We start from the raw sequence: 15,221 nt of genomic DNA on the forward strand, positions 1-15,221 counted from the left end.
GCCATGCTAGACTTAACTTTTAAGTTGTTATAAAACATTACAGTTTTAAGAATAGTCAATACACAAACGGCTAATTATGGAAGCAAAGTTATGGCTCTTGTGCACTGCACAAATCATCAATGTGTGCATAATAGATATGGGCTGTGCTCTGTGAAAAGGGGGTTTAATGCATGTACATAAAGTGTCATACCAAATTAGTCCGGACAGACTACACTTTCCCCTTTGATGATATTTTTCTTTCAAAGAAAGTTTCTTCTTAGCAAAACTGCAATTTAGGCAGAAAGTGTCTTCCTTGATTAGCCTGTGCAGACTGCATCGACTAATCTGGGACAACACTTTTCACACATACAATCCCCTTGTCACAGAGCACTACCCATATTTAGTTTCATATTGATACCTCTTATACATATCTTTTATTTAAAATATGACCAGCACAAAACATCCACCAGCAGAATAGATGGCCTGAATAACAAACTGATTCCAGAATACCCGCAACCCCCCCCCCCCCCCCCCTGCCCTGTTTCAGCTCTGTATATATATATGCATGTGCGTAAAGTGTCGTCCTTGATTAACCTATCCAGTCTGCACAGGCAGATAAGGGGCGACAATTTCAACATTAATAGAATGCTTGGTCTAAAGGAAGTCTCTCCTTAACAAAAAATCCAGTGAAGGCAAATATTGTTGTCCCTGATTAGCCAGTACCTAATGCACAGGCTAATCTGGGACACCACTTTACACAAATTCATATATCCTAGATTTCCCAGAATTAGGTTCTAATATTCGCCACCACACTACAGAGCTGTTAGAGGGTTATACTTGAATCAGTCAAATGAAAGAAAACCCACTTAAATATCACACAACCCACCCTCAAGTTGCTGCAGATAGTCCCTGTACTGAGTCTCAGACAGCAGGGGGTTGCAAGTGATGGACACTGACTGAGAGGGTGTGGGGGGCTTCATGAACGGGTGGTGGCAGATGAGCATGGTGTGGATGGTCATGATGTAGGAGCACGTCTCAGGCTCGTCTAGCCTGTGTATGTAGTCCGCTGTACCTTCCTCACACACAAACTGCAGCAGCAGAACACAAGACCATTGTCAGCAGCAGAGCAGACCACAAGCCTTGTTTGCATTTTCTGCTCCTATGGATTACTAGGACTCATTTTCTTAGTTTAAACCAATTTATTTTCGCTTGATGGAAATCAAAAGCCAAAGGCTTATTGAGAGGCTCTTGAGTCAGGAGTTGGTAGAACAAGTACTTAAGTACAAGTGTCTTAAAGGGGAGATCGAAAAAAAAAATCAACAATGGTGATCCAACTTTTGACCTCCTGGTTGCTAGCCGCACATCATAATCACTGCGCCACAGTGACCTTATAAAAGGTGACTTGTTTTCTTCTACAGTAAGGTTACTAATAAGAGGTTTCTCAACAAAAATTATTTAAACTAACAAAAAAAACTCCTCTAATTGATTTTAACCAGCAATGCTTGAACTTTCATTCTTTTGCTATGTAAATATTTTCAAACACAATTATTATAACAAATCTATTTATCCAATCATGTGTGAAATGAAAAAAAAAGCTAGGACTTCATCAATTATGCAATATAGGATAATTGTTTATTTCAGTGCAAGATCATACAAACACTTCATGAGCAGTAATATAATACATCTTTTAATAAGCAGCAGAGCCACAAGTAAAAATATATATTTAACATAACAAAAATGAAAAGTTAATACCATATTACACTGTTTTTTTGTCATAAATATTATGTGATTTATAACGCTATTGTTACTTAACTGCTTTAGTAGGAAAATTGTGCTTTAGTCTCTACAAAATTGTCATTTAAATACATAGTACTTAATTTTAATAAATTTAGCAACTGTTACCATGACTTTATTTGTGTATCTTCTTCAATTAGGCTCCAGGACCTAGTTGTTCATGGATTAAAGCTTACCATGGTTAATTTTGTACATACATTGATTTGATAATCAAATCTCAATGCATCACTGTCTGACATCAGCATTTAGTTTTAACTAATCCTGTAGAATTTAGCCATTCTAGCGAAAAAATTTGTCTCTAAAATTAACCTGCGCTTAATGTAACCAAAGTAAAACATATTGATGAACTCATAGTGGGATGGATCCCTTACTCACCCGCACTTCAGTCTTGCGAAGTTTCTGGTTCAGTTCACACTTGGTTCCATTGACATACTGCTGGGTGTGGTAGCGTTGTAATGAACTTGCTTTACTCTCAGACTGAAAAAAGATTATAATGTGAATTTATACAGTGAGAATATGATATATTTTATACACTTAAACCATACATCTTTGCGAACGTGTTCCCTTTTCATACAGCAAAGTGTTGCCTACACATATTAAAACAAGAGATGTGTTTGTCAGAAACACAATGCCCCCTTCTGCGCCGCTTTGAAGCCATATATTTGACTTTTGATCTTGAAGGATGACCTTGACCTTTCATCACTCAAAATGTGCAGCTCCATGAGATACACATGCATGCCAAACATCAAGTTGCTATCTGAAGCGACATAGAAGTTATGAGCATTTTTCGAAAACCTAAATGTGAAATCTAAATTCAAAGTGTGACGGAAAGACAGACAGACAGATGGTCCGATCACTATATGCCCTCCTTCAGGGCATAAAAATCTGTAGGACAATGTTAGTTCATAAGTACATATCATTATGTGAATAAGACAGAAAACCAGGGTAGAATCCACAAAGTTTAAAAGAAATATTCATTTATCTATTTATCTTTTCTTTGTGAGTGATTATTTAAAAAAAATACTGCTAACTGTTGGTTATATTGTGTAATAACCAAAGGTCTTGGACTTCTGATGCATAAGGATTAAACCGCATGGGCAATAGTCCGAGTAGTTTGATAACAAGTATCACAATGACAAACTGTAAATTATTACTCAATAACTAAGACTCATCTGTAACTTATTTCCATTCTACCACAAAAGTATATAATATCTCTGCGCAAGATTGTAACTATTTTAATCTATACCCTTTTCAACAAAATCGTTCACACAACCATTTAAATGACATAAATACACCATTACATGAAATTAACATTCAAGCATGGAACTAACATTAAAGCATGAGGATATAACTGAAGAATTGCTTGGAGTTTTTAGAACCACTTTCACCATAATGCTCTGCCCATAGTTTGTTGCAGAATAATGCACAATTATTTTTCTTCTTTGTCTATAAAAAAGCATTTAATATACGTAAAATAAGTGACATCTCATGATTGTTTACGGCTGGTGGCTAGCTCAGTTAGTACAGCGCTGGACTACAAATCTGAGGATCTTCAATCAATCATTGGCCCCACAACATTTATAACTTCTGCGGTGATTGATCCCTATTTCTACGACCAATTCCCCCCCCCTCCCACCTAAATTACCCACATAATTGTGTGCATTAATCCCAGGATGATGAATTAATAAACTGACTGTTAAAATATGACTGAAAAACTGTTGAAAACAGCAAAAAAAACAAAAAACATACACACTTAATTGCTTATCAGAACAAAGCAATTTAAAACAGATTCACTTACAACAAAGCATTCCATGACATTAGGAGTCTTATGAATCTAAAGCTAATTGATGCTTCAAGATTTTTTGGCTCATTTCCCCAATATCCCTCTATAAGGCTATTCAAAACATAAATCTCATAATTTGAACTATTCTATACAGATTTTCACTAATTCAGGCTCAAAGTATTGTTTATAATACAAATGTACACGAACTTGAACAGGCATACTGTACATAATATCCAACAAATTTGTAAAGAATCCAGGTCATCGTCATTGTTTATTATTTGGTTTTGTTTTTGTTTCTTAATGTAGATCTATCTGCTGTTAGTTATGATTGCATTAAATGTAAACTTAAAACAAAGGGCCTTTTTGATTCAACAATAAGTCAAGCTATCCATTCTGCTTCAAATTTCCAGAGCAAATAAAAATTGCATAGGTAATGGCAATTTTAATAGCTACGTGTCACTCTAGTATTGATCTGTGACAGGAGTTTATCAACTACATGGATAGATACAGCCGACTGAAATTTTAAATTACTGAATATAAACAATAGCGTAATTGAGTGCGGCCATAAAACAAGAAATCCGACTATAGTAAGGCAAAGAGAGGCCTTATAAATAATGAAGGCTTCATTTTATCCTTGTCGCACTTGATCCCTCGGGTACCAACATAGGCATGTGGTGAGCCACAGTGGGCCATGCAAGAGTTACCACAGAACTTCTGGATTTCAATGTTAACTTATTGACATACTACAACAGTAGTGAAGTTCTGAATAACACTTTAATCATTTCATTTACGATCATTTAGTTTACACACAATTATATCAGGATCAGAAGTGGCATTCATTTGCATAACACAGGTATGTAGCTTTATATATTTATTTATCCAGTTTTCTAAATGCCATTTTTACCATATTTACAAAAAAGATTTACAGTTTTTTTTTCCATATGATTCTTTGTGAAGATAAGTGTTAAATGTGCATATATTATATGCAATATTATATAGTTTGTTGTATTGTTGATTTTTTTTCTGTACAGTGTAATTTTTTTTTTTTTCAAATTATAAAGTCATAACAAGAGGGTCATATGCCCAAATGCGCTCATCTGAGATCACAAGGAACTAAACTGTTTCGAACAGGTAGTGTTCTTAAGGTTACACAATAAAACCAATACCAGACAGCCATGATTTGAACAAACCTCAATCATTTTTGTACTCAGCCCGAATATCATAACAAAATTTTTACTTTTCTCAGCAAGTTTAATTATGAGTGGGTTACAAATGTGTAGCAAGAGAGAAAATCTGACCCACATCATGGTACTATATGTTTTTAATGGACAGGAATCATATCACACTCAGTGGAGAAATCATTAGGCCTTAAGCTTTTTCCTGAATTCCACCAAGTGAATTAGTTTTTGACAACATGTCATCCAGTCACAAATTCGGTCAAGATATATTTGACGCAAAAGTTGTAACCAAGTTTCATGAAGATTAGGAAGTTCAATGTAGCCTATATAGAGTGCTCACAAGCTTTTTCTATAATTTGACATACAAAACCTAGTTTTTGACCCCTAAAGGAACCAGTTTTGAACTCATTTCAAATGTAATTGAAACAAACCTTCTTACCAAGTTTCAGAAAGGTTTTAAAGTAAATGTGGTTCATATGGTTTCACGTTTGCTATAAAGAAACAACTTCCCTGCCCCTTGGTGGCATGATGTTTTTCAATGGAAAAAACAAACATTTTCAAACCCAGCCATGCTGTCAAGCACGTTCATGATGATTGGATGAAAATTGAGACATAAAGAGTGTTCAAAAGCTTTTTCTTTTAGTTGACCTAAAGTCCTCGTTTTTAACTGCATAGGACCCAGTTTCAAACTCAGAAAATATATAATTCAGAGAATGTTTTGAAAAAGTTTCATACAGATTGGGCGATAAATGTGAACTCTTTAGTATCCTCAAGATAAATGTTAAAGACACGCCATGGATGACAACTGACCAACAAAAGGCAATTACAAAAGCTCACCATGAGTATGTTGTGGGCAAGTTAAAACAGAAACATCAGATTATCAAAACAATACTTCAAAAGTACTCTTTTACAAGTTTATTTTTTGCTCCACATATCCAAAGAGATGTGTCTGGGTGATAAATCTTTCATAGAAAAAAAATTCCATGAACTCAACAACAAAAAACAACAAAGCACGAAAAACTGTAAACATGTTGACAACAACATCTGGGAAGGCAGAATGCTGTACAGACACTAGGAGTGACTAATTGTTGTGTACTTTATTTTTGAGGTATCATCCATGAAATGAGGAACTATCTACAAAAATTTACCAATATAGTAACAGTGATGATGTTATCATCTATGAAATGAGAATTTAAAATTTGCCAATATAGTAACAGAGATGGTTTGTAAGTCACCAGGTGCTCATTGATTATTCACAAGCCTTGTTCCATGTGAGTGACATTAGTTGTAGCAGATCAGAGTCATTAGATGTAAATATGAAACCCCTCATGTCTAATAAATAAAAAGGCAATACGCATTAAGGATGTAATTAGTCATTGTTTTGATAACAATCAGAGGTCACAACCTTTTACAATACAGTGCAAGCTTGTTGTTGTTTTGTTTTTCTCAAATAGTTTACACGGCAATTAGGTTATTCAGTCTTTTATTTTGAAATATGATGTGCAACAAGGGATGCTTTTTTACTTGAAATGTAAGTGGTTTCCCATATGATTACAGAATATAATATAAAATAATAAAATAATTCTTTACATGAAGGAAATTTGTGTGTTACCTTGCAAAATATAGTATAGTGTGTGCAATTAAACAAATTTTTATCAGTAAAGAAATTATTTAAAAAACAGTACTGATACAGTTCTAGAGTTTTTTGTTAAGTACATCTTTACATTATTAACATCGCAACTTTAAATATTGCTGAAAAGTATAAAAAAGCTGAAAGTCTCTTACACTTTTTTAGTTTTAAATTGCTTTTATGTAATCAGGTAACAGCTGCAGGTTTGAAAGACACGTAGAAATGTTTCAGAATACATGAATGAACTGTATGATACATATCACCTGCGTCATGCAAAATTGGTATTATGCCATATGCGGCAATCATAGCTCCAAACCAGATCGTGCAATTGCATATTCTGGTCAGGAGCTATGCCATACTCTACAAAGTCATGCAAGGTTTCAATGTTTTGTTTCCCGACAATATAGTTATGCTGGCTGCATATTGCATAATGTCCATTTTCACATGACCTGGTTCATATACTACATTATTTTATTTCTAGCTCAAAACATGTTTCTTGTACAACTTTGTCTTTATTTATAAAAAAAATATTCATGAGCATTTAATCACATATGTATTCATAACCTGTTTAATGTACACCTTTGCACAACAGTTCTTAAATTTAAACATGCAAGAATAGTAATGACTTTCACACTTTGGAATCAATACCCCCATCAACAGAATTGTGACTGTCTGCAATTAGTTTTTTTACATTATCTCACAACGACAAAGCAGGTATAAACGATTTTGTCAAATATTCATGAATTTATATCAAATGTGTAAAAAACTTATTATATATGTATTTCAATATATATTAAAATAAAAGTTAAGAAGAACATGTGTCCAAAAATGCGAAATAAGCCAGATATTTAATTCTGAAATTGAAAACGGCTGTACAGCCGAATTCGCCAGCATGTATACCATACATGTACGATGTGCATCTAAACTTAGTTTAACCGTTTATTTGAATTCCTGCAACGATATCTATTCATACGACACACGAACACTAACTCCGATCCTAATACAAAGACGAATGCTTCGGTTATTGTAGGAAAATATGTACTTCACAATCGGCTCGGGGCGCTATATAATTTGTCTTTGCTGCATTTTATGAAATTCGGTTTTAATGTATAATTTTTCTTGCCCATTTTATGTTATTGTAACATATTTTATCAATATATTACAATTATCAATATGTGCAATCCGCACAGGCTAATTAGGGACGACACTTTCCGCCTTAACTTGATTTTCTGTAAGGAAGAACTTCCTTGAAACTAAAAATACCATAAAAGCAAAAAGTGTCTTCCCTGATTAGCCTGTGCAGACTGCACAGGCTAATCTGGGACGACACTTTACGCACATGCATTATGCCCAGTTTTCCCTGAACACGACTCAATTGATTCTTTTTTTTTAACAAGCTGATGCTTAATGCTGGTTAACTGAAGTTTACACAATTATTTTTAGTATCAATCCAAGGGCAGATTGTTCAAACACACTCACAATATGGTTTCTACACAATGCTCTGTCTAAATGAGCATGTACTATTGGAAGATTCACAAATTGAACACTAGAGAATACTCATAAACTGCAGTATATAGACTTAAAACAATATGGTAAACACTAATGTTATTGAATATGCCAATTAACATATTTATCTTTCTTAACAAAATCTCAAAACAATACTAAAACATAATCAGAATGCAATTTAAATAAAGTCATACAGGGTTAAATTAATGAAACGGATAATGTTTACACGAACTTTTAATAACCTATCATGGAATCATTTCAGGATGACCAACTATAGTTATCTGTAGATCAACAACCAAACACTCATGGCAAGTGTGCTGGTGGATTTAGAAGATATTGCATATATAGATGACATTGGCAACAGTTTAGAGCACCTGGAAGAACTGGACACAGACAACAATAGACTGGGCCACAGAACACACCCGTTCTTTAATGACATTCTAGCACTGAATGTGAACCATCCACTGATTACAGAACTAAGGAGAGAGAGGCAAGAGAGAAAACTGCTGGCTGCAAAAGGTTCCAAGAGTAGGCAAGTGGAGAAGGACTACAATAAACTGATCACATGCATAGATCAAGAGGTTACACTAAAGGAACTTCGTGAGGACAGAGCTACGCTATTAGCTAGGACTGGTGAAAGTGAACAAACAGAGGACAAAGCTAAGCTTCTAGCTGGGACATGTGACAGTGAAGAAATCATTCCTGAGGCAAAAGTAAACCTGTTATCTAGGACTAGTGAAATTGAAAAATCAGATGACATGCCTAGCCATACCAAGAGTGACAAGCAGGTTCTGATGAAATCTGGGCAGAATCAATTGAATGAACTGGAAGGTAAAAAGGATGATTCAATAGATTATGATGAACTTCAACCTGATACAGAAAGGATCATTCCAAAAGGAATTTGCAAGGAAGCTGAAAATACAAATGCTAAAACAAATGTGTACCTTCAGGAAATCAAAGCAAATGTATTTACTGTTGATGAACCAAAGAGCTTTACAGATGTACCACATGACAAGACAGAATCTAGATACCAGAAACTTTCAGAAAGCTCAACCTCTGAAAGCATGTCACAAGAGTCCTCAAAGGGAAGTAAGAAAAGAAGCAGGAAGAAAAATCTCTATAATGTTGACCTCAATGCACTTCTAGAAAAACCAGGCCCAAGTCATATCAATGCTGAAATTAAAATAGTGGTTACAAATGAGGAAGGCCAAGAGAATGAAGACCAAATAGTAGGTAAAGGAAAGGGAAGTAAGGGTTTAAAACACCATACGTCCAGTTTGGGTTACACCACCAATGATTCAACAACAATGACATCAGATTCACCAAAGACCTCCATAAACTACTTACGAAAATTGTCTGAAGATAAGTCAGAGGAAACAAAAGTAAACAGTTTATTGCTGAAGCAAGAACTATACAAACTGAATAAGGCTAAACCATTCCAACAGCTTACAAAAACAAAACTTGGAAAATATGAGGCAGGAATTGAAGGGGACAACAGAAAGAGTTACATCAAAAGCATGACAATGCTACCTGACAAGAGATTTATTCTGTTTGACAAGCATAACAGATGCTTGAAAATGTTTGACGATGCTTTTAACCCCTTAGACAGACTCGTCATCAACGTCAAACACTGCGCACTTGCAGCAGTGTACAGCAACTGCATAGCTGCATCGCTGCCCAAACTTTCTCGTATACAGCTGTACCACTGCGGCCGGTTGCAAAACAGACTCAGAAAAGAACAAACGCTCCCCATTGAGGGCGAGTTCTTCTCGCTGGCGCACTATGACAAGAAACTTTACATGATAGAGCGGAAGCGGCGTCAGAATCTGACGGAAAACCACCAATGGTTCGTGAAGGCGTTGGACTTGAAGAACATGGGCCATGAACCTGAAGTGTTGCGCATCTTTAGCACTGGTCACAAGGACTGCAGCATCCTGGTCAATGGAAATGGGGTGTATGTAACCAACAGGCTGGAGAATGAGGTCATACTGCTGAAACATGATGGAACATTTGCCTACAGGCACAAGGTAACATAGTTTGGACCTATTTATGTAACTAAAGCTTGATTGCAGCAATAGCCTATTGTTTATTGAAACGCTCCGAGTCTGTTTCATTGGTATCTTTAGGGGTAACCTAAACAACTCTGCAACAGTGGAGATCAAACCTATGACCCAACAGTCACCATACTCACTATGCCACAACGAACTCAAAAGGCATCATAATGGTTGTGATTTTGGAAACAGGGTAACAAAATAAACCATGGTTACTGGGGTTCATGAAGAATCTTAAATTTTAGCAGATTCATTAAAGTTAAGAAGTTATAACAATTTGTGAAGGAATATCGATTCTCAAATGGAGGAAATAAGCTGAAAAGAGGAGAAATCACATCTCTGTAACATTCTGCTTGGCCCAACATAAGTTCATCCAACCCAATACATGAAAGCTTTGAACATTCGCTGTAGCTCAATAAATAAACACTATAAATTGCATTATATAAAGCTTTATATTTCAGGTTGAGATGTCACTCCCTGTGGGCATAACGTCAGATCGCTATGGTAACATCTACGTTTGTGGAGGGTCATTGACATCTTTCATCGAGGCAATCAAGCCTGACATGCGTAAATACAGGATCATCTTTAATAAAACCTCCAGTCATCCCGTGGCCATGTGCTTCGACCATGAATGCAACCTATTGTATGTGTCAGATAAAGTCCGAAGCCATATTATCTGCTATCAGTTGCAAAATAACAGCACTATCCAAGGGGGCTTGCAGTTAATGGAAGCAACCTTGCATCAACTTTGAACTTTGGATTTTGCAATTCTGTATTATTTATTGAATGCTCAATGCTGATTTTGGTTTTTATTGTGTGGTTAGTTTGGCAAACCATTTCTATACATGTATCAATATATTCTGTTTCTACTTAGAAGTGTGTATAACATTAGTTACATGATTAGACTAGATTTTATTACTTTCTAACAAATCATACTTGTAAGATGAAAAAAAAAAGAAACTGATAACTAAACAACTTTAATTATAAGAATGATACATGCTAATATCATACATAACATAATGTGGTACATGTAATCTGGGACTTGCAAAACAATATATGAGCCACGCTCTGTGAAAAGGAGGTTAAATGCAAGTGCGTAGAGTGTTGTCCAAGATTAGCCTGTGCAGTCTGAGCAGGGACAACACTTTCAGCTTCTATGATATTTTATGTTTACAGAAAGTCTCTTTTAAGCAAAAATCAAGTTTAGGCGCAAGTTGTTGTCCCTGATTAGCCTGAGGGAACTGCAAAGGCTAATCTGGAAAGACAATTTATGCAGATGCATTATACCCCCTTTTCACAGAGCATGACTCATATATTTTTACTATTGCATACTGGACCAGTTTTCTGATATAACAAGAGCACCACATAATGAGTGCCAACGCTCGGCTGCGGGTGCAGTTTTAAATAAATGAAAGATTGTCAGAATTTTTTTATTTTTTTTTAGAGGTCACAGTGACCTTGACCTTTGAGATAGTGACCCAAAAATGGGTATGGCGTGTACAGCTCATCAAGGTGCATCTACATATGAAGTTTCAAAGTCGTATGTGGAAGCACTTTGATTTTAGAGATAAAGTCAAGGTTTTAGCACGCCGCGGACGGCAGACGCTGGACGGTGGACAACGAGCTGGCTTTGACAATACCTCGGGTTTTCTCCGAAAACAGCCGAGCTAAAAATAACTGAGCAACCATTCAGTATTTACATTGTGTTTATTAATTCAGACAGCTTAAACTTAATTTGTTTCATGACACTGGATTTAAAGAAAAACATTTTCTTTTTGACAGGTTTTTGTAATTCCATTTGATTGTTAATTGTTTCAGCATAATATTATGCTGGGCTTTGGATACCACTTTCTGTAAATCAGTGTAGACTCGCTGAATGATTATGCCCATCAACCATTTTAACTCTTCACAGGCAAGTTAAATATTTGTCTACATTAAGCAATACTATATTACAAACAAATGTGTGTGTTTTTGCATTATTCTTGGTGTTGTGCATACTAAACAAGCCTCAACTGGTAACACTGTACATACAGTCATGGGTATTGTCAACTCTTCCAGCTTGGTCAAATACAAGCACTGGCATTGACAAATCTTGTAGCTTTGCACTTTTAACAAAGGCCGACCATATTCACAATTCAAACATATTATAAACAAGGGCTGTTTGTAAAACATGCATGCCCCTCATATGGGCTGTCCGTTGTAGTGGCAGCCATTGTGTGAATACAATTGTCACTGTGACCTTGACCTTTGACCTAGTGACCTGAAAATCAATAGGGGTCATCTGCGGGTCACGATCAATGTACCTATGAAGTGTCATGATCCTAGGCAAAAGCGTTCTTGAGTTATCATCCAAAAATCATTTTACTATTTCGGGTCACCGTGACCTTGACCTTTGACGTTGTGACCTCAAAATCAATAGGGGTCATCTGCAAGTCATGATCAATCTACCTATGAAGTTTCATGATCCTAGGCGTATGCGTTCTTGAGTTATCATCCGGAAACCATTTTACTATTTCGGGTCACCGTGACCTTGACCTTTGACATAGTGACCTCAAAATCAATAGGGGTCATCAGCAAGTCATGTTCAATCTACCCATGAAGTTTCATGATCCTAGGCGTATGCGTTCTTGAGTTATCATTCAAAAACCATTTTACTATTTCAGGTCACCGTGACCTTGACCTTTGACCTAGTGACCTCAAAATCAATAGGGGTCATCTGCGAGTCATGATCAATGTACCTATGAAGTTTCATGATCCTAGGCCCAAGCGTTCTTGAGTTATCGTTTGACAACCACCTGGTGGACGGACCGACAGACCGACCGACCGACAGACCGACCAACAGACCAACATGAGCAAAGCAATATACCCCCTCTTCTTCGAAGGGGGGCATAAATATAAACACTCATAATTTATTTATGTCCATATGGAATCAAAGTTTAAACCATGAGTGTGGTCTCAGTAAAATATAATTATTTTCATAACAAAAAAAAGCATTAATATCTATAGAAAACCATTTTAATATTTAACAAGAGATGTGTTCGTCAGAAACACAATATTATTATTGCGCCGCTTTGAAATATTAAAAAAATTTGACCTTTGACCTTGAACGATGACCTTGACCTTCCACCACTCAAAATGTGCAGCTTCATGAGAACACCGCTTTGATTTTTTTTTTTTTAACTTTGACCTTGAAGGATGACCTTGAAGGATGACCTTGACCTTGAACTTCCACCACACACAATGTGCAGCTTCATGAGAACGCCGCTTTGAAATATAATTTTTTTTACCTTTGACCTTGAAGGATGACCTTGACCTTGAAGGATGACCTTGACCTTGAAAGATGACCTTGACCTTGAACTTCCACCACTCACAATGTGCAGCTTCATAAGAACGCTGCTTTGAATTTTTTAAATTATTTTTTTACCTTTGACCTTGAAGGATGACCTGGACCTTGAAGGATGACCTTGTCCTTGAAGGATGACCTTGACCTTGAACTTCTACCACTCACAATGTGCAGCTTCATAAGAACGCCGCTTTGAAAAAAAAGACCTTTGACCTTGAAGGATAACCTTGACCTTGAGGGATAACCTTGACCTTGAACTTCCAACACTCACAATGTGCAGCTTCATGAGAACACCACATTAATTTAATTTTTTTTACCTTTGACCTTGAAGGATGACCTTGACCTTGAACTTCCATCACTCAAAATGTGCAGCTTAACGAGATACACATGCATGCCAAATATCAAGTTGCTATCTTCAATATTGAAAAAGTTATGGCCAATGTTAAAGTTGTCGGACGGACAGACGCCATATATTTGACCTTTGACCATGAAGGATGACCTTGACCTTCACCTTTCACCACTCAAAATGTTAAGCTGCGTGAGATGCACATGCATGCCACATATCAAGATGCTATCTTCAATAGTGAAAAAGTTATGGCCAATGTTAAAGTTTTTGGACGGACGGACAGACGCCATATATTTGACATTTGACCTTGAAGGATGACCTTGACCTCCATCTTTCACCACTCAAAATGTGCAGGTCCATGAGATGCAATTGCATGCCAAATATCAAGTTTCTATCTTTAATAATGAAAAAGTTATGGCCAACGTTAAAGTTTTTTTAGGACGGACGGACAGACTGACACACATACTGACATACTGACTGACTGACTGACGGACAGTTCAACTGCTACATGTATATGCCACCCTACCGGGGGCATAAAAAGTTCCTATCATATTCTAAAATAGTTCACTAAGGTCTGATAAATATTGCAAAGCTATAATAGTTTTAAAACACTAAAAGACACAGATTAAAAGCTCAACTCATATTTATTTCTTCATGGTATTATCTTTGTACATTTAAATTTTGTATTCATATAAATTAACAGTTATGTTTTGAAGATGTCTGACTTGAATCACAATAATTATAATACTCCCATATGAAATAAATGTCCGTATTAAAGGGCCGTATGCAGGAATGTTTGACTGGGGTAGCCCAACCGGGGAGGGTGCAGGAGAGGTCTACCCTACCTAATTTTTTTTTAATTTGTCATTTTTCAAGGTGAATTTTAATGCTTAAAAAACTTACAATGTAATATAAATTTATGGAATATATCAAGTAAATCAGCACCTTTATGAAGTCTAAAGCTTTAAACATTGCTGCGAAATTCACACCAATGTTTAAAGCATTAGATTTCAGAAATGTATGATGTTTGATAAAAAAGGAAAGTAAACTTTCACAATCAAAACCTTTCTTAAGAAATGTATCATAAATTATAACTCACATACATTAAACCATAATACTATTTTCTCCTTGACTTCAAACCTCCTATTAAGTTTCAAAGTAAATTCCTAATAAAATGTTTATCATCTACTACACAGTTTAACTTTCGACATCATCAACACAGATGAACCATCAAAATCATCTACATCTGGGACATTAGATTGGACCTTGAACTTTTTTCTATAAGAACCGTTTTCTGTAGTTTTTTTACGGAACTATTTTAAGATATTGAGCGGATTTTTGGTATGTAAGTCTACCTGCATGACCAACAGATAAAGTGTGAAATTCGTTCCGGCAATATCTGACCAAGGTATGGGCCTTGGACTTACGGTTTTTTTTAAGTTTTTTTTTCACAACTCTATCCGATATTGAGCTGATTATTATGCCCCGGTGGGATGGCATCATAATAGCGGTTGTCCGGCATTTCATTTTCAGGACTTTTTTAAAAACACTTTAAGATATTGACCTGATATTTGGTGTGTGAGTCTACCAACATGACTTTTTTGGATGAAG

General features: G+C 36.0%; 1 protein-coding gene across 1 annotated transcript in view; it reads right to left on the bottom strand.

Moving 5' to 3' along the window:
- LOC127863883 (protein OS-9-like) overlaps window positions 1-15,221 on the bottom strand; it is a 59,572-nt gene that overhangs the window by 28,367 nt on the left and 15,984 nt on the right. Inside the window, exons 5-6 of the mRNA XM_052403568.1 lie at window positions 2,149-2,250; window positions 866-1,067 (exon numbers count right to left, since the gene is read on the bottom strand). Of these exons, the coding sequence (XP_052259528.1) occupies window positions 866-1,067; window positions 2,149-2,250 (304 nt within the window). The remainder of the gene's footprint in view (window positions 1-865; window positions 1,068-2,148; window positions 2,251-15,221) is intronic.

This window comes from Dreissena polymorpha, unplaced genomic scaffold (assembly GCF_020536995.1).
Source record: "Dreissena polymorpha isolate Duluth1 unplaced genomic scaffold, UMN_Dpol_1.0 chrUn053, whole genome shotgun sequence".
Classification (NCBI taxonomy): Eukaryota; Metazoa; Mollusca; class Bivalvia; order Myida; family Dreissenidae; genus Dreissena; species Dreissena polymorpha.